Here is a 17,703-nt window from a genome sequence, read left to right as displayed (position 1 = left end):
TTCATATATGGAGAATTGTCCTCATATATTAAGTTATAAAACATAGTCCCAGATAGATCCTTTTTAAAAGACCAGTTAAGAAAATAGTTTTAATATTTTCTTCACATACATAACTCAGAGATTATTTTGAGTCTCTTGGCTGTGCCTGCTATAGTCTGATCTGTTAGCATCTGTATTCTTGCCTCCCTGACCCCATTTGGGTTTTAGTGCTTTTCTTATATTTAATGACTTTTTACTAGCTCTTTGCTTTGTGGTGTTCCTTTTCCTCTCTTTTGTTTTTAAATGTTGTTTTTGGTGGGTTTTTTTTTTTTTTTTTTTTTAATTATAAAAGAATTGTAATTTTATCAGTCTTTCCTATTTGAGCTTCTTTTCTTTCTACAAAGGCCCTACCCGACCTCAGATCAAATAATATTCACCTGGATAGTCTCTCCAGTAGGTTTATAGTTTGATTTGTATTCATCTGCAGTCTTTTTAGTGTGTGGTATGAAATAAGGATCTAACTTTTATAATTTACCAAAAGAGATTCTTAAAAACTATTTTGGATCTAAAAGTAGTCGTGGTGGTGGTTGGTTTTGCAAGACCCATCCCAGAAAACAGCTTGCGTTCAAGATTTGCAGATCTGTTTTGGTGGCTTTTTATAACCGTTGGGGAAATGCTTGCCTTGGGATAGATGTTTCTAAAAGTTGTTGCATTCATAAATCTTTTGGAGTAATTATGGCCATCAGCAACCTATGAGTGGTGTACTTTGAGGGGGGCGGGGTCAAAAGTTCATATAAACATTCCAAGATACCAGGGCTGGTTGTTAAGGTTTTGATTCTGGACAGAGACCACCTGTGTGTATTTTCATTTTCCCAGATTTAAAGTCATTTTACAATCTGGTGCACACACAGTTCATAGCAGGTCTTATCTGTATGGAAATAGAATTCAAGGCAGTGAATAAACCCACAGCTCCTCTTCAGATTAATTTTAGATTGCCTTAGGTTGGTACTTTTATTTATTTATTTTTGGCTGCGCTGGGTCTTTGTTGCTGTGTGTAGGCTCTTCCTATTTATGGTGAGGGGGGCTACTCTCTAGTTGCCATGCGTGGTCTTCTCATCGCGGTGGCTTCTCTTTGTGGAGCCTGGGCTCAGTAGTTGTGGTGCACGGGCTTCGCTGCCCCGTGGCATACGGAATCTTCCCAGACCAGGGATCAAACCCTTGTCGCCTGCATTGGTGGGCAGATTCTTAACCACTGGACCACCAGGGAAGTCTAGATTGGTACTTTAATTAGAAGGTATTGCTGTTCAAATTGTAGTTTATGGACCAGCAGCTTTGGCATCCCCTGATAGCTTGTCTTAAAGAAAAAAAAACGTTAGACTTTGCCTCTCCCCTCTCCAATCCACTGAACCATTTCCAGGTGATTCATATTCACTTTAAAGTTTGTAAAGCACTGCCTTAAACCACAGAGACTCACGCTAATTATTACCCTCCCCCCCCCCAAAAAAAAGACACACAAAAACACATGTGACTCAGAATTGGAACTAATAAGATAGCTTGAAGCCAGGCTTGTGCCTTCTCATTTCTCATTCATGGTATCTGTGCATCCTTTGGATGTTTGCACTGTTCTCCTTCGTCATAAACCTCAGTTGTCATAATCTGGCCTAGCATGACCCAGCTCTTCCTCATGACATCTGTCAGTGGGGATTCTTTCTCAATAAAATACGAACAGTAAGGAGGTTTATATGTCACTAACATTATATGTTATGTTACTAACATATAACTAATATATATGTAACTAACATATAACTAATAATACATGTATTAGTTATATGTAACTAATATATGTCCAGGGGATGGATGGTCCCAGAGTTAAATCAGTGGCTCTGGGATGACCTCAAAGACACTGACTTTTCTTATCTTTCTCCCTCCCCATGCTCAAGGGTTGGTTTTTCCTCAGATATGTCCCCTAACACAGGGGTCCCCAACCTCCAGGCTGGAGACCAGTACTTCCTGTCAGATCAGCAGTGGCATTAGGTTAGAAATAAAGGCAATGGCACCCCACTCCAGTACTCTTGCCTGGAAAATCCCATGGATGGAGGAGCCTGGTGGGCTGCCATCCATGGGGTTGCTAAGAGTCAGACACGACTGAGCGACTTGGTGGCAGCAGCAGCAAAGGGCACATAAAGGTAATGAGCTTGAATCATTCTGAAACCATTCACCCCACCCCCACCCATGGAAAAATTGTCTTCCATGAAATTGGTCCGTGGTGCTGAAAAAGTTGGGGTACTGCTGCCCTAAGAAGCAGGGCAAGTTGCAAGAAGGCTACTTGCATCTCTGGGCAGCCTCCCTTCACACAGATAGATGTGTCCAGAGGTAGAACATGTCCTCCTCTTATAAACTGGGGAGGAAAACCTCTATCTGAAACCTCCCAACAGCTTCCCATATGGTCCCAGTGGTCAGGATCTGTTCGCATGTGCGTACCCTAGCTGCAAGGGAGGCTGGCACTCTCATCACAGCGGAGGGGAACCCCTGTCAGGGAGCAACCAAGAAGTAGGGGAAACGAATGGCCCTTAGGAAGAGAGCTCATGGTGACTGCCACACTTCCTTTAGGTTTGATGTTAGTTTTCTTGTTCATTGACAAGTTCATGTTTTCTATATATGTGTGTTAACCTCCGAAGGAGAGAATCTCATTGACCTAATTCTCAATTTTTGCACTAAGTCCTCCAAGTATAAGAAGAAATGTTAAATGCAAAAGAAATAGAAATTAAAGACATTTTCACTTACACTCAGATATGGACTAGCTGCCTTTGGGTCAGGTGTCCACCCAAGGGCCAATAATTAGCTGTGGTGAGAGGGGAGAGGATCATGTGGTAGGAATCGCAGTCTTCTGTTCATTAGTAGCTGCAATGGGGATCTTCAGGCTCAGATGATGGCGACTGTAGTGCACAGAAACAGGGGCTGCTGGAGGGGCCATGGTGGGTATAGGGGAGTGGTTGGTGGTTACAGCAAACAGCAGACTCGTCCTGGGCCTCTGCCCTTACATCTTAAGTGGAGAGGGAGCTCTGGTCCTAGTACACTGTGGTCAGAAAGACTGTGTGTGGGCAGCTGTGTTTCTTTACAGTGGGGCTGGTTCCTCCTCTGCTGGGTGCTGGCAGGGGTGGGCACAGTGGCCATCAGCAAGGATCCTTGGCCTGGAAATAGTTATAAATAGGCCAGACTTGTGGTAAAAATACAAGTGGAACAGAACTGCCCAGGATTCAGGGGTAACTGGATTGTGAGCATATTTCCAGAGCTTTGGGGCCTAAAATAGGATCCTCCCTTTCTGGGCAGCCAATAGAATGAGGAAGAGTAGGCTTTAGGTCTGGAAGGGTGTGTGGGGGGGCTCTCTATGCTGGAGACCCTCTGGGGCTTCAGTGATAAAAGGAACAAAGGGCCTGGATTCCCTTGTTCTAGGATCAGTGCGTGCTCAGTCGTGTCTGACTTTTTGTGACACGTGGATTCCTCTGTCCATGGAATTCTCCAGGCAAGAATACTGGAGTGGGTTGCCATTTCCTCCTCCAGAGGATCTTGCTGACCCAGGGATTGAACCTGTGTCTCTTGCATCTCCTGCACTGGCAGGTGGATTCTTGACCACTGAACCACCTGGGAAAGGAACAGTACTGTTACCCAACCAGATCTGTTTGTCTGACACACAACAAGTCAAACACTGAGGTACCATAGTTTACAGCTAAGGAAGAGTTTATTCTCAAGATAGCTGAGAAGACAGGAGACTGTGTCTCAGATCTACCTCACTAAAGGTGAGGGAGTTGGAGTATTTATGGGATAAGCAGGGTGGTCTTAGGGGAGAGGTGACTGTGAGGAAATCGCGTTCTGTGCAGGTGCGTCTGGGTTCATGTTTCCACATATTGGAGCTGGAGACCCTTAGCATCGTCGGAGGGTGGAGTTTTCCAATCCCCTGACGTCAAAAGGCCATTCAGACATCTGCACAGACTCAGCTTTAGGCTGGTGCTAACCAGCCCCTGCCCAGCTCATGCTGGTCAGGTAATGATTCCAAGTAATTGGAAAACAGCTGGGCTGTGTGAAGCTGGAAAGATACGCTGTTAAAGGGAGGAAAATGGAAGGAAAGAAAGAAACCAAGTGAGCTTAATCAATGAGGGCAGTTTATAAGCAAGAGAGTTTTAACAAGCTACTCCCTTATCTGTTGTTCTATAAGACAAATTCAAGAATTTCTATTATTAGCTTCTGTAAACTCTGTGGGGCACAGTTTCAGTATCTGTGTCTGAACTCTGGGCTTATCCTCAAAGTTGGTGGCACACCATGGAGCTTTGGACAGGGCTTTTGTACAGGAAAGTTTCCTGAAGTCCAAGGCAAGCAGGCTTCATGGAGCCTGGCCTGCAGAGTAGCATCAGTGAGGCCACCCTTTGACAGTATAAGATTGAGCCCCTCTTTCATTGCTGGCAGACCAGGCCAAGCTCAGGGTCAGGACTTTCAGGAGATGAAGCTGAGGCCCATGCCAGAAGGCTGCAGCATCTCTGCTGTGATGGGAATGGAGCTGAGTTCCAAAAGGGGGCCACCTCTTTCCCCTCCATGCAGGTAAGCTTGTGGTGACCTGGGGGTAAAGCCCTCAGGGAGAGTGGAGCCCGTAAGGGGCTGTAAACAGCCAACTAGTAAGAAGCCAACCAATAAGACCCTGGTGCTATGAAAGATTGAAGGCAGGAGGAGAAGGGGGCGACAGAGGATGAAATGCTTGGATAGCATTACCAACCTAATGTCCGTGAGTTTGAGCAAACTCTGGGAGTTGGTGATGGACAGGGGAGCCTGTGTGCTGCAGTCCATGGGGTTGCAAAGAGTCAGACATGACTGAGTGACTGAACTGAGTGAGAAAGGGAGGGGTGATTAGACCCAGTGAGCCTGGTTCCTGGGAGATGCCCAAGCGATACCAGAGCCAGCAGAGTCTCCAGATGGAGTGTCTCTGGGGGCTTCTCTAATAGCCAGGTACATGCATTCTTCATCCACAAGGCACCAGACTGTCCCATTGTTTAATCACTTCAGATGTGGGTCCATGGGGTATTTGGTGAAGACCTGAGGTTTCAGGGGCTAAAGTCTGAGGAAAGACAAGTAAACCCAGAAGCAGCAGAGGGGAGGGCGAGTAAGGGGAGAGCTTGGCAGAGACCCTCCAGAGGGACTGTATTCTGTGCTACTTTCTGGAAGCGGGGTTCACGGAACAGGCCTGGCCTCCTGGGGGAACCCAGACTCTCCTTGGCCAGGCTGCAGGTGTCCTGCTCGGCGTGTTCAGGCAGATGGAAGAGAATGGACCAGGTGAGGCAGTGTCGGAGGGAGGGATGAGCCAAAAGGCCAGCTCTGTGCCACCCTCATGTGGACGTGGGTGAACCTCATTTCCCTCCTCTGGGACTCAGTTTCCCTACTGGAAATAACAGCTGGTTTGACAATCCCTCTGTAGGATCTGGCCACGCATTCCAGTCCTGCAGTTAAAGGGCTTTAGAGCAGCCCCCTGGTAGCCATCAGTCCCTGCCTTCCTCAGTCTGGACTTTTGTTAAAAATATATTTATTTATTTAGCCGTGCTGGGTCTTAGTTTCGGCATGCAGGATCTAGTTCCCTGACCAGGGATTGAACCCTGGGCCCCCTGCATTGGGACTGTGGATTCTTAGCCCCTGGACCACCAGAGAAGTCCCTCAGTCTGGACCTTTAAGTTTGGAAAGTAGAGACAGGTTAGGGAACCTCTCCTGATATAGCTGCTCCGTGTCAGGGCTCAGCCGAGGCCATCATCTCTGGAGCGGTGAAATGGGATGCCCTGACCAGGGAGCCTCCTCTGAGCCTGCCTGGCAGGTCCGGGGAAGTGAACCCCATCTTGGGTCTCACCTCTGTCAGTCTGTATATCAGATATTCATGTGCCCTCAGTTACCTTCTTAATCAGACTCTCCAGAAACAAGGAAATAGACCAGGCCCAGGAGGGCACATGGCCACCCCCCGCCCCCCATCCGCTCAGCCACCTTGTCACAGATGGCGGCTCCTCAGACAAAGCCCCTGCGTTCCTGCCAGAGTCAGCCTGCAGTCTTTCATTCTGACCAGAGGAGCAAATCTGTTCACCATATTGAAAAGCCAGAGTTTAGAAAGAAAAAAAAAAAAAAAGCACGGGGAGAAGCTGTTTTATGAATTATAAGCCGTCAGCTTGCCCTGCAATTCTCTGTGTCTCTGTCCTCCACCTAGGGCCTGGAGTAAGAGATGGATGGGGTATTTGTGTGGCAAACACGTTCATTTTGAAAAGTTACAGGCAGGAGTTATATAGGAAAACGTTGGCTTTCTGGATGTTAGAAAAGGGGAAATTTGGTGATTATTTTTCATTAAAAAAAAAAGTGAAGGTTTTTGTGAGTCAGTTTCCAGTGTGTGTCCCTCTATAGGTGTGAACTTGAGAGCTCAGACTTGTAGGTACTTTCTCTCCTGTGCTTCTCTCTCCGGATGGACTCACGCTGGGCCGGCGTGCTGGTTGGAGGAGGGCCTTTGTCTCTGTGCAGTACTGGAAAACGCCACTAGATGGGAGTCAGGGACAAATGCTGGAAAGTCTGAAGCTCAAGGAACCCGCTTTTGTGAGAAAATAGCTGCCTGCTTCCCCTCACCCTCCGCCAGCCACGTAGAAAGAGGACATAAGCTCCTCTCATTAATGAAGTTGCTGGACAGTGTACCTGAGTCAGCTGGCAAAAACGATTCTTTTCCTTGGAAGCCAGTGGACAAAGGGTAGGCCTGGGATGCCTCCACTGCTTGAGCCCACCCTCCTTCTCCTTGGGGGAGGAGACCATAGGGATGACTGCTGGTCCTAGGAGCACAGACCTGACCTTCCATCATCAAAGCTAAGAAGCTCTCTCCAGACACCTTTAATCCCAGCGCCTTTTACTGGCACACTATTGCTTAGGATGGCTCTCCATTTCCTGACCTGTGTTTTTCAGGCCCTGTCCTAGAGAGGTTTCCTATACCTTAGGGATTTTGAAAGTATTTTTTTTTTTCCTGGCATAACGCTCCAGACTGGGGGCCTTCAGCCATTGCAAACTTAGCAGTTTTAATTTTCCTGAATTTGGGGGGGTTTTTTGTTTGTTTTTTTTTGTTTGTTTGTTTTTTTGCCTCTTCCAAGTAATTGTACCTTACTAAAATTCTGGAGATCTGGATTCTTTCAGACCTGACTTGAGACTAGTTCAGTCCCTAAGAACCAATGTTTATAAATGAGCAAGAATGTGCAAACACTGGTGGAAGAGCAAATAAATCCTTCCCCACTCAATTTCCTGCTCGAGGCCCAGGGGACATGGTGGGCGATGTTGCCGGGTCAGCATGACCTGAGGTCTGAGCATGTAGACACCCGCCCACCCTCTGCCTGCAAAGAGGGCATGCCAGAGCCACAGCGCCAGGCGTCCTGCCCTTTCAGGCAGGTAGGAAGGCTCAGGAGGAGTCGTACTTAAGGCAAACTGCTCAGTAGCCTGTGCTCCAAGGAACTTCTGAAAATAGTTTCCTTTTACTCCTCAAATCGGAGAAGGCAATGGCACCCCACTCCAGTACTCTTGCCTGGAAAATCCCATGGATGGAGGAGCCTGGTAGGCTGCAGTCCATGGGGTCGCTAAGAGTCGGGCACGACTGAGTGACACGCTTTCACTTTTCACTTTCATGCATTGGAGAAGGAAATGGCAACCCACTCCAGTGTTCTTGCCTGGAGAATCCTAGGGACAGAGGAACCTAGTGGGCTGCGGTCTATGGGGTTGCAGTCGGACACGACTGAAGCGGCTTAGCAGCAGCAGCAGCACTCCTCAAATATGGTCATTAATACTGGCAGGATGAGCATCACTGGGGAGACTGTTAGTGATGCCCAGTCTTGGGCCCGATTCCCAACCTGCTGGGCCTGAATCTGCATTTTTACAAGAGTACCCTCTGTCCCTGGAGATTCATTATAGAGAGAGAGACATCATCCTCACCTGGGGGTCAGCAATCTAGGGTCTGTATTTGGCCTGCTGCCTATCTGTTATTCCCTGAAAACCAAGCATAATTTTTTGTGATTTCCAGTGATTGATGAGAACTCATAAGACTAATTTGTGATGTGAAAATGATGTAAAATTTAAATCTTACTGTTCACACACACACAAAAAATGTCACTGGAACACAGCCACCCTCACTGGCTTCCACGTTAGCTGTGGCTGCTTTTGTGCTGTAAATGAGAGAGTCGACTGTAACAAACCATATGGCCCGCAAAGCCTGAAATGTTTGCCATCTGGCCCTCTACAGGCAGAGTGTGCCACCCCTTCTGTTACCCGTTTTGGAGACAGATCTTCATGCCTGGACACTGTGGGTACCTGGGCTATGGGGCCAGGATGCTGTTGCACAAGCAGGACCTTGCAGCCCAAGGACCGGGGTCTTCAGGCCATCCCTTCCTCTCCCCAGAGGTAGGCTTATGGTGCAGTGTGCCTGCTGAAGGACATAAGCCTGTATCTGACGTATCAGGGTGTCCTGGCACCTATCAACATGGCCCAGAGACCAAGGCTCAGCCCTGAGCTGGAGCTCAGGATGCAGGCCAGAGGTCAGCTGACTAGCTCATGCCCCTTCTCTGTCCACAGTTGTGCCTGATTCCTGGCTGCCAGCAGGAGGAGCAAATCTCAGAGCTCCATCCACAGTCATTCCCGCGTACATGGGATTCCAGCCAGATAAGCAGCCCTCCTGAGGTCTCCCCACTGGACCCTGGGATGAATTCACTGATGGCTCCGGCCTCGTAGGTGTGTTTTTACTCCCACAAATGATCAGGTGCCTGCTCTTTGCCCTCAGCTGGCTGCCTCATGTTCCAGACAGTAATGAGTTGTCTCACTGACCTTGAGTTGCTTTTGGGAAGGCTCTGAGGGCTATAGGGTCACTGTAATGAATCTTACTGGTGTATCCTGTATGGCTCCTGAAGACTTCTCTCTTTAGTGATGGATCCAGGGAGTCCCTGAGGCTCTGCCTCACAGGGCAGTACCGTAGAAGTGGGACCACCCCCACCATGCTTAATAAGGGCAGCCTAATCCTTTCCAAGTAACTACTTAGATGGGATAAAACCCAGGCTTTCAATCTTTGGGGAGTCATGGATCATTTTGATGATCTGATGAAAACTATTTCAGAGAAATAGTGATTTATACATACTCATAGTGCTTTGTATACATTTTATGGACGTAGTCAAGAGCCTGTCTGATCCCCCAAAGCCCCTCTGTGATTCACTGTGAGGAGCCCCTGGCTGGGTGGCCTTCTGAGTGAGGGGGCGCAGCTATGGGTTTGATCCTATGCCTTTAGCGTGCTATTTGTGGATTGAGTTAATTACAATATAAAATTTAGGGTTTCAAAGGAAAACAAAAAAGGACTGAGGTAAGAATTACTACTTGAGGGTACCATAAAAATATGTCAAGAATTTAGCTGCAATTTATCTGGATTTCCTCCCTCTTCCTCTCCGCCCTCCTCTCCTCTCTCTTCCCCTCCTGCCTCCTGTCTGTCTCTTCTCCTCCCGTTCCCTCCTCCCCTCCTTCACTCCCCTTCTCTATGTCCCCTCCCATTCCATGCTTCCCCTCCCTCCCCTTCCCTTCCTCCTCCCCTCCCTCTTCTCTTTCCCCCTTCTCCCCCTTTCTTGCCCCCCAACCTCCAATTCATCACACATGAATTGAGCTAATAGATGAAGCTGACCCTCTCTCTCCTTTCTGAGTCAAGCATCTTTACCTCTGGGAAACTCATTCCCTCCAAGTAATTTCAGGCTTATCTTGCCAGTTTCACCATTTGAGCCTTATTCTTTCATTCAGAGATCATTGAAGTTGTTACTGTGTGCTAAGAATTGTGCTAGGTGTAGAAACTAGAGCTGTGAATCAGAGCTCAGACACATGTCCTCCTGTCTGAAGTGGGAACAGGTGTGGTTGAGTACCTGAGTGATGTGGGGAGGGGCATGGGTACCAGGGAGCCAGCCCACGTGCAGTGGAAGGCAGCTACATTGCTGCCCAGTCCCCTTTTCTCCTCTCACACTGGAACCTTCCAAAGGATACCAGTCTTTCTCCAAGGGTGTACAGGCCTTTCCCCATACAGACCCTCAAGTTGACTTTGCTTCTTCCTCCACAGCACCCCAGAAATACCTTTATTATGTGCCACGTGGAAATTCTTCGTTTGCCCAGAGCAGGAAGTTGGTTTCAGTTGCTTTGGATACTGGGCAAATATGTATTGACCAAAATGAAGACTTTTCCAGGTTTTTAGACAGGAAAAAAAAAAAAAAAAAAAAAGGTCTAGCTACCCCTGCAAACTTAGGGATCTGGACTAGCACATCCTGCCCTAGTCCAGGTCAGGGGACCTCGGCGAGTCGGGCCTGCACTGCACTCTGGAACTGGGCCAGAGGCCAGAATAAGGCTATAGAGCTCAGGGCATGGGCAGCTGAGCCTGCTTTTTCTTCCTGGCCTCTGATCTGGGTGTGTCTCCAGGAATCTACTCCTCCCCCTCGGGCCAGCTGCTGGCCAGAGCCCTCCTCCTGCCGCCTCTGTGCTCTCTGTGGACGGGGCCAGCCTGTGGGGGACTGTGCGTGTTTGCTGCTTTGTCCTCAGGCCCTGCTTCTGGGTTGTGGACAGCGAAGATACCATGATAAGTGGCATGCCTTCTCTTCAGGCTGGGAGCTCCAGGAAACTCCCTGCTGACCCCCAAGGTGCGCCGGGAAGGCCCACACAGTCACAAGATGTGTGTCTGCAAGTCATTTATGGCAGCGGAGCTCAGAGCCCTTGCATGTAACCACAGTTCCCCTTGTACCCACATCAAAGACCGCTTTCATAACCAGTCAGAGCCAACGGCCACACGTTGCGGGCTGGGCAAGGGAGAAAAGCTGTTTTAAAGAGAGCTCTCAAAGGAGGTGGGAATGTGAAGAGGAGGGGGTCAACATGTGGGGAGTGCTGGGGAGACCACCCTGGAAAGCCAGCATGGGACCTGCCAGTAGGAAGGCAGGCCCAGCTCCCCGTTTCTTCAGGCTGCTGCCTTCCCAGAGCTCCTACCCAGAGCGCTCCCTAGACCTCACGGACACACATCTGGGGTGGGGACCAACAGCGAGGCATGCCTGGGACTCGCTCTTTCCCACCTGTCCCTGTGCAGAATGCGGCCTCAGGGAGCCCTGGAGCGACGGCTGGCAGCAGAGCTCTCCAAGGCGGCAACACCGGATGGTGCCGCCAGCACCCAGGATGGCAAACCCCCAGCCGGGCCAAGAAGCCGAACTGGAGCTGGTTCTGAATCTGTTCATTTTTGGAAACAATCAGCTTCCCTCAGGGCACAGCCCGACGCCGGCCTGGAAGAGAAGGGGTAGGCGTGGGCTGCTGGGTGGGGGTCAGGCTGTGTGTGGGAACCAGCAGTCCTCCAAGAGCTGCACTTATTTTTAGTCCTCTCCCCAGTCCCAGATAAACCAAGAGCAGCTGGGAGCCTGTGGGTAAATGCAGAATGGAGCAGAGACAGGAAACCGGGGTCTCTCCCTAATGAGTTCCAGCCACTCCAGAAGGGGGAAGCCAGACGAGGAATTTTCTTCAGGACTGTTTCCCTCTGGCAGCCTCTGGTATTATCACCAAAAAGAATGTTCCTGTGTGTGTGTGTGCGTGTGTGTGCGTGTGTGTGTGTGTTTACAACTCTTGTCCAAGTCTGTCTTTCTCCCCCACCTTTTGCTAGGTTCCCTCACTCTGCAGGCTCTGCGTCCCAGAGCTGGTGCCTGTGTGCGTCTGTGGGGGCGGATACGGGAGCAGCACGGTCTGGTCTGAGCTGCTGTGTCTCTGAAACCTCTCAGGGCAAGGCTGAAGGACGCAGGCCAGGGACGTGGGGAAATCTGAACACGGCTTGACGTTCCTGAGGGGGAGGGGGCAGAGACAAGAAAGAGGAGCGAATTTGGTATCCAGCCAGAAATAGGGCTTTTTCAACCAAGGAATCTAACTGCTGACATGGGTGCCCAGCATGGATGGGGACATTGATGTTTACAAGCATTTCACGTGGCTGAAGCGGGTAAGTGACTGACTGCTTTGTGTGGGTCTCCGTCGAGATGAGTGAGGAGAGAGACTGTGTGTGTGTGTGTGTGTGTGTGTGTGTGTGTGTGTGTGTGTATTGAGGGAGGAGGTGTTTGTCCAGCGAAGCCCTGTTGCCGCCAAGTTCTCCATGAGAATCTAATTATAGATACTAGGGGAGAAAACAGTCAGCTGTCTTTGTTTCTCCTCTGACATTCTAGTGAATGAGCCTCTGTGCAGAAAGGCAACAATGAAGTGAGAAAAGTTCCTTATTTTTGACTCTGGCACTTGAACAGTTGGAGGGTCCAAACACCGTGGTCAGAAAAAGGCATCTGCCGCTTTTTGGTGTGAGGACTCGGAGAGGAAGCCGCTGCCTTTCAACCGCACAGGGTTCACAAGATACCGGGCTTCTCTCCTTCTTGGAAGTTATCCGGCGTGGAGATTAGTCAGCTGTCAGCCGAAAGAGCTGCCGCGTTTCCGGGGGAGGCCCTCGGGAGTTCTGCATGTTTTCCAGAGGCCAAGGGTTTAGGTTTCAAGTTGCTCCTGTCGACTCTTTAGGGGTGAGCATGAGTGTGTGGGGTGAGTGACAGTGGGCGAATGTTGGGGGCTGGAGTTGCATCCACGTTCACAGAAGCCATGCTCTTGCTTTTTTTTGTCACCATCTCTGAACTGGCAATGGCAGCCCACTCCAGTATCCTTGCCTGGAGACCACATGGACAGAGGAGCCTGATGTGGGCTACAGTCCATAGGGCCGCAAAAGTGTCGGGCACAACTTAGCAACTAAACAACAACTGAACTGGCAAAGATGGGTATCCATTAATTTTCACATGGAGGCAGGATGTTTCCAGAAGCAGGAAGGGCAAAAGCAGCTGACAGATAAGAGATCTGACACTGTAGAACAGGAGGGACACGAAGTGCCCGGCTTGGAAGGTCCTTGACCTCCACACTCCAACACTAGGCCTGCTGGCTTTTGTGGGCATCCTCTGCACCTCTCACTCAGCAAATACTTACCCAGTTCTGGGTACTGGGTGTCTAATCGTAAGCAAAAAAGTAGAACCAGTCTCTGCTCTTGTGGATCTTCCATACAGTGCTTGGGAGAAGGCAGTTAAACAGTCCCCAGGAAATAAGCTTGAAATTTACAAGTTGATAGAAACAGCCAAGAAGAGGAACTATTAAGTGGCCATCCCAAAGGACTATTACTGATTGAGAAAGAGTGGTCAGGACCCTCTTTGTGGAAGTAACACTTCATTGAAAAGTGAAGGAGAAGTAGGAGTGAGTCCGGTGAAAAATGCGGTAAAGAACACATGTCTGAACTCAGTGATGGAGGGGAGACGTGGGCGGGTCCAGGAGCACACAGCACAGGGAGGACAGTGGGCAGGGTTGTGGGGGACAGGGTTTGTATAATGGGAGACTTGCTGCTTGGAAGTGGCATGAGATATGTTGAGGGATATAATTTGTATTTTAAGAAAATTACTCTAGCTATGATGTGGTGTATGGTAAGCTGTGCTGCGAAAAGCAAGGCAAATGAACCAAATTAGCTCAAGGGTTTGTTGGGATCAACTAGTACAAACCCCTCATTTAAAAAAGTCCAAGAGGCTAAGAACCTCATGGCTATTAGTGGTGCAGCCTGATCTTCAACCCTGTTCTGTCTCCCAGTCCAGTTCTCAACCCTCATTTCTTCGACCAAGTATGTAGAAAATTATGGGTTTAGAACCCAGCAGGAATCCTGTTTGTGCTCAGCCTCTGTCCAGCTTTGGAATGGGGTCATTGCAGTCACCAAAGAGTGTGCTGAGGTGACCAGATATTTTGGCAAAGATTCACATCATTGTCTTAAGAATTGTAAAAACGTCACTGAAGAGGTTTTGGAGGAGATAAGAAGTGCTGTTCCCATCACTTCGTCTTTATTGTCCTGTATCCAACTGAAGTTCTTTAACCGGGAGGTCTTGGGACCAGCAGCTATGATATGCTTGGGATTACGCAGTGTCCTAGCTGCTGGGATAGATGTTGTGCAGAAGTTCTGTCTGCAGAGAAATGAATCCTGCATGTGAGGCAATGTAAGAAGGCTCTTTCTGTCCTGAGGCCCAGGTTGGCAGCTCTGGCTCCCGTGGAAGGAAGGGAAGCGCTAGGTGAGGAGACTTCAGACCCCCTGTAGGTGACTCATAGCAAAACATATTTTTCTTCTAGTTTTAAGGAGCATTAAAAAAAGTGCACAAAATATTAGATATGTCATAGGCAGTATAATTGATATCTTTCCTATTTTGTAGCTGAAACACTACTGTCAGATTCTTCTTTTTAAAATCCCCTTAAAAAACAAAAACCAAATTCCCTTTCATCCTGTGACCCTGATCAGAAGCCTAGGACTTGCCCTTAGTCTGAATGAGAAAGCTCAGAGTTTTCTGCCTGGTGAGATTTAAGACACTTTTTTAACCTGGCCTCAACTTACCTTTCAGTTTCACCTTTTATATCTACTCCCATGAGCTCCCAGGTATACTCCCTGCCTTCTGTGTCCTTTGCTGACCTCGTCCCTGTACTGCACCTACTGGACTCCAGCCCGAGTCTCCAGTACTTTCCATTTGCCTGGCTCACCCACCGCTTCTCACATGCTTTCTTAAGCCTCAGTGGCTTAGAGAGCAGGTTTCTCTTAGCCCAGGTTTTTTTTTTTTTCTATTTGGCTGCGCTGGGTCTTCATTGCTTTGTTGTTGTTGTTGTGTGGGCTTTCTCTAGTTGCAGTGAGTAGGGGCTACTCCTCTCGTGGTTCTCGGGCTTCTCATTGTGGTGGCTTTTCTCGTGGAGCACAGGCTCTAGGCGTGCAGGCATCAGTAGCTGTGACATGCAGCTTAGTTGCTTTGTGGCACGTGGAATCTTCGCAGACCAGGGATTGAACCTGCATCCCCTGCGTTGGCCGGTGGATTCCTATTCCCTGCGCCATCAGGGAAGTCCTTAGCCCAGGTTTTTGAAGATGGAAACCTGCTCTTTCATGTTCCCGTGCAGAGGGGGTGGTTGTGGCAGAATTGTGACCTGGTAGCGTAGGAACGCTTGCTCTTGCACCAGTCCAAGAGGGTAATGCCTCGGAGCAAGACAGTCTTTGAATTTGGAAGCTGTAAGGGAGATGTTTATGGCCAAGAATGCACTGAGATAGAGGAAAGCATTTGTGAGAAAAGAGACATTGTTTTGTGGCCTTTAGGGGATGGGATACTACATGTTGTTTTAGTTAAGAACATGCAGTTTGAAGTAAAGCCTAGGTTGGGCTCTTGGCTTTGCTGTGTGATTTTAGGCAGATTACCTCAAATCTTGGATTTCTCCATCTATAAAATAAGGAAGATAAAAGTGCCTGCCACATACAGGTTTTATGAGGGTCAAGTAAGATAATGCATGTCAAATGCTTAGCAGAGTACCATGCACGAGGGAACATTCAATAAAAGTTAACTGCTACTGGCCATAACCAGGAAGGGAGATCTTGAGCAGATGGTATGTTCTCTTCTCTCCTTGGAGTGAAGAGGCCATCATTCCTTCCACTTAGGGCCCCTTTCCACATTTTAGGTCACAGTTTCAAACCAAAGCCCTGTGGGATACAGCTGGGACCTGGCCCGCTCTGAGTAGCCAGAGGCCCCAGTGGCTACTGTTCTGGCCAGCTTGGCTATGGCTACTGAGAGAAGGCTGACCAGGGCTGGTCCTCCAGCTCCTTCCCCAATAGGCAGAGCCCTGAGATAAGGTAATCTGCCACAAGCATCCAGAGGGCCTCCGCTGTTCAGCTATCTGGTTCCTGACTGACTCACGAACAGTTAACACCTGCCCTGCTTTGAGATCCAAGTGGCTCTAACCCACATAGTCCTGAAAGGGCCTCTTAAAATAGCTAGAAGCAGGGTCTGTGGGGTTCACTCACTGTTCCCTGAGCAGGAGCTATTTCCCAGGAGCAGAAACCCCAGCATTTGTCAGCATCTTGATACTGCTGCTGGCTTCTAGAACTCTGCTGAAACTGAATTCCAAACTAAAGTCATAACCCTGTCTACCACCCCTCCCCCCTGAAAAAAAAAAAAGTCAAAAATGGAATCACCATGACTCCTCCATGCAATTGTCTTGGGTTCTGTAGTAGAATGTGGAATGAGGTCAGACTGTTAATGTAAGCCTTATACTGTGTCATCTGGTGCTCAAATGGTTGATCCAGTAGCCTGGCCACTTGGGCCAGAAGAGCTGGGAAGACATCCTGGCCCCAGACATTGACTTGTCTTGCTCTCAAGTCAGACTGCAGTGAAATTGAAGTAGGCAGCGGCTTCTGTGACAGCTGCTCCTACTGGCTAAGAGCACAGATCCCTGCGTCCAACTCCTTGGGTTCGTATCTCAGCTCTGTGTGACCTTGGACAATTGATTAATCTCCCTGATATTCAGCTCTCTTGTTTGTAAAATGTGGATAAGTAATTCAATGTCTGTAAAGTGCTTAGAAAATGCTTCCTAGGTGTTACGATGATGATCACCTTGGCCACAACTGACAGCCTCTGGTTATTCCAGAGTCATGTGACCAACCTTGATTCTGGACAGAGGTATTTTCAGACCAGAAGGAGGGTGACAGTGGGTATGGCTACCCAAAGGTTCTTCTGTGCTGTGCTTAGTGTCTCAGTGTCCAACTCTTTGTGACCCCATGGACTATAGCCCTCCAGATTCCTCTGTCCATGGGGATTCTCCAGGCAAGACTACTGGAGTGGGTTGCCATGCCTTCCTCCAGGGAAAGGCATGTCCCCTGTTCTAGCTGTCCCCAGTTTCCCAAGAGTACATCCCATTTTTAGCCAATGCACCCAGTGTGCCTACCCATCATATTCCCCAATATAATTTAGGAGCTCAGATTCTGCCATCTCTGACCACCAGCACCTGTGACTCCCGTGTACCAGCTGCTTGAAGAGGGCCTCATGCCTCTTTCCCAGCAGGGTTTAACAAAGTGGCATCATACCAGGGTCATTTGCTGAGCAGCTTGCAGGTTCTCTAGAGCAGTTCAGCCACTGGTAGTTCTGTGAGCAGGCAACAGCACAGTGGTGGCGGTGGTGGTGATGGTGGTGGCGGTGGTGGTGGGTGAGTAGGTGGGTGGGGCTGGGCGGGGCGGGGGGTGATCATTTGACTCCTCCCTGCATTCTCTGTCCACCTCATCCCAGTATCAGCTCTTTCATACTTTTCCATGGGTCCCCAACTTTGACCCCCTCTCACTTGATGTTACCACCTACTAAGAAATTTGCCACATATAGATGAGTATCTCATCTTCCCTCCCCTTCACCACAAAATGTAACAGTGTTCACAACCATTATTTTTTAGCTTCCTTTGATTTCGTAGGTCAAGAGTCCCTTCTCTCTGCCAAGGCTATCCTGGTATCCTGTCCTCCTGACCCAAAGCCGTTCCACACCTTCTTGTTCTGTGATTGTTTCTTCTATTTATTTACTCGGCCCTGCCTACTTGTCCCTTGTCCTTGGCAGAAAATACCTCTGTAATTCTTAGAGAAAAACAAAACTCTGACTATGTTCTCTCTCTATGCTGCCTTATAGAACTTAACGTTCCTTTCACCATTGGGAATCTTGAAATCGAAAGCAGGCTAAAAACTCACCATCTGCACTCCTTCCTGGTTACTTACCCCCAAACCCACTTCACACTGGCTTTGTCCCTAAGAAAGCTTTCAAAGTTCTTCTGTAATGTTATCACCTCTAGTTCCCAAGCAACATTTCTCATTCA

General features: G+C 48.8%; 1 protein-coding gene across 13 annotated transcripts in view; it reads left to right on the top strand.

The window, feature by feature from the left end:
- PPFIBP2 (PPFIA binding protein 2) overlaps positions 1-17,703 on the top strand; it is a 200,269-nt gene that overhangs the window by 58,107 nt on the left and 124,459 nt on the right. The window contains exon 1 of one of the 13 annotated variants that reach the window (XM_070803736.1): positions 9,706-11,311. The exons of 11 other annotated variants lie outside the window; for them this stretch is intronic. Coding sequence is in view for 1 of the 2 variants with exons in the window: in XM_070803732.1 (XP_070659833.1) it covers positions 11,948-11,995 (48 nt within the window). In the remaining variant the exon portion in view is untranslated. Of the gene's footprint in view, positions 1-9,705; positions 11,312-11,615; positions 11,996-17,703 lie in introns of those variants that run through there. One more of the 13 variants, XM_070803732.1, reaches the window with a different exon arrangement.

This window comes from Bos indicus, chromosome 15, assembly GCF_029378745.1.
Source record: "Bos indicus isolate NIAB-ARS_2022 breed Sahiwal x Tharparkar chromosome 15, NIAB-ARS_B.indTharparkar_mat_pri_1.0, whole genome shotgun sequence".
Taxonomy (NCBI): domain Eukaryota; kingdom Metazoa; phylum Chordata; class Mammalia; order Artiodactyla; family Bovidae; genus Bos; species Bos indicus.
Note: the sequence above shows the minus strand (reverse complement) of the source record. Positions and strands in the feature narration are given on the sequence as shown.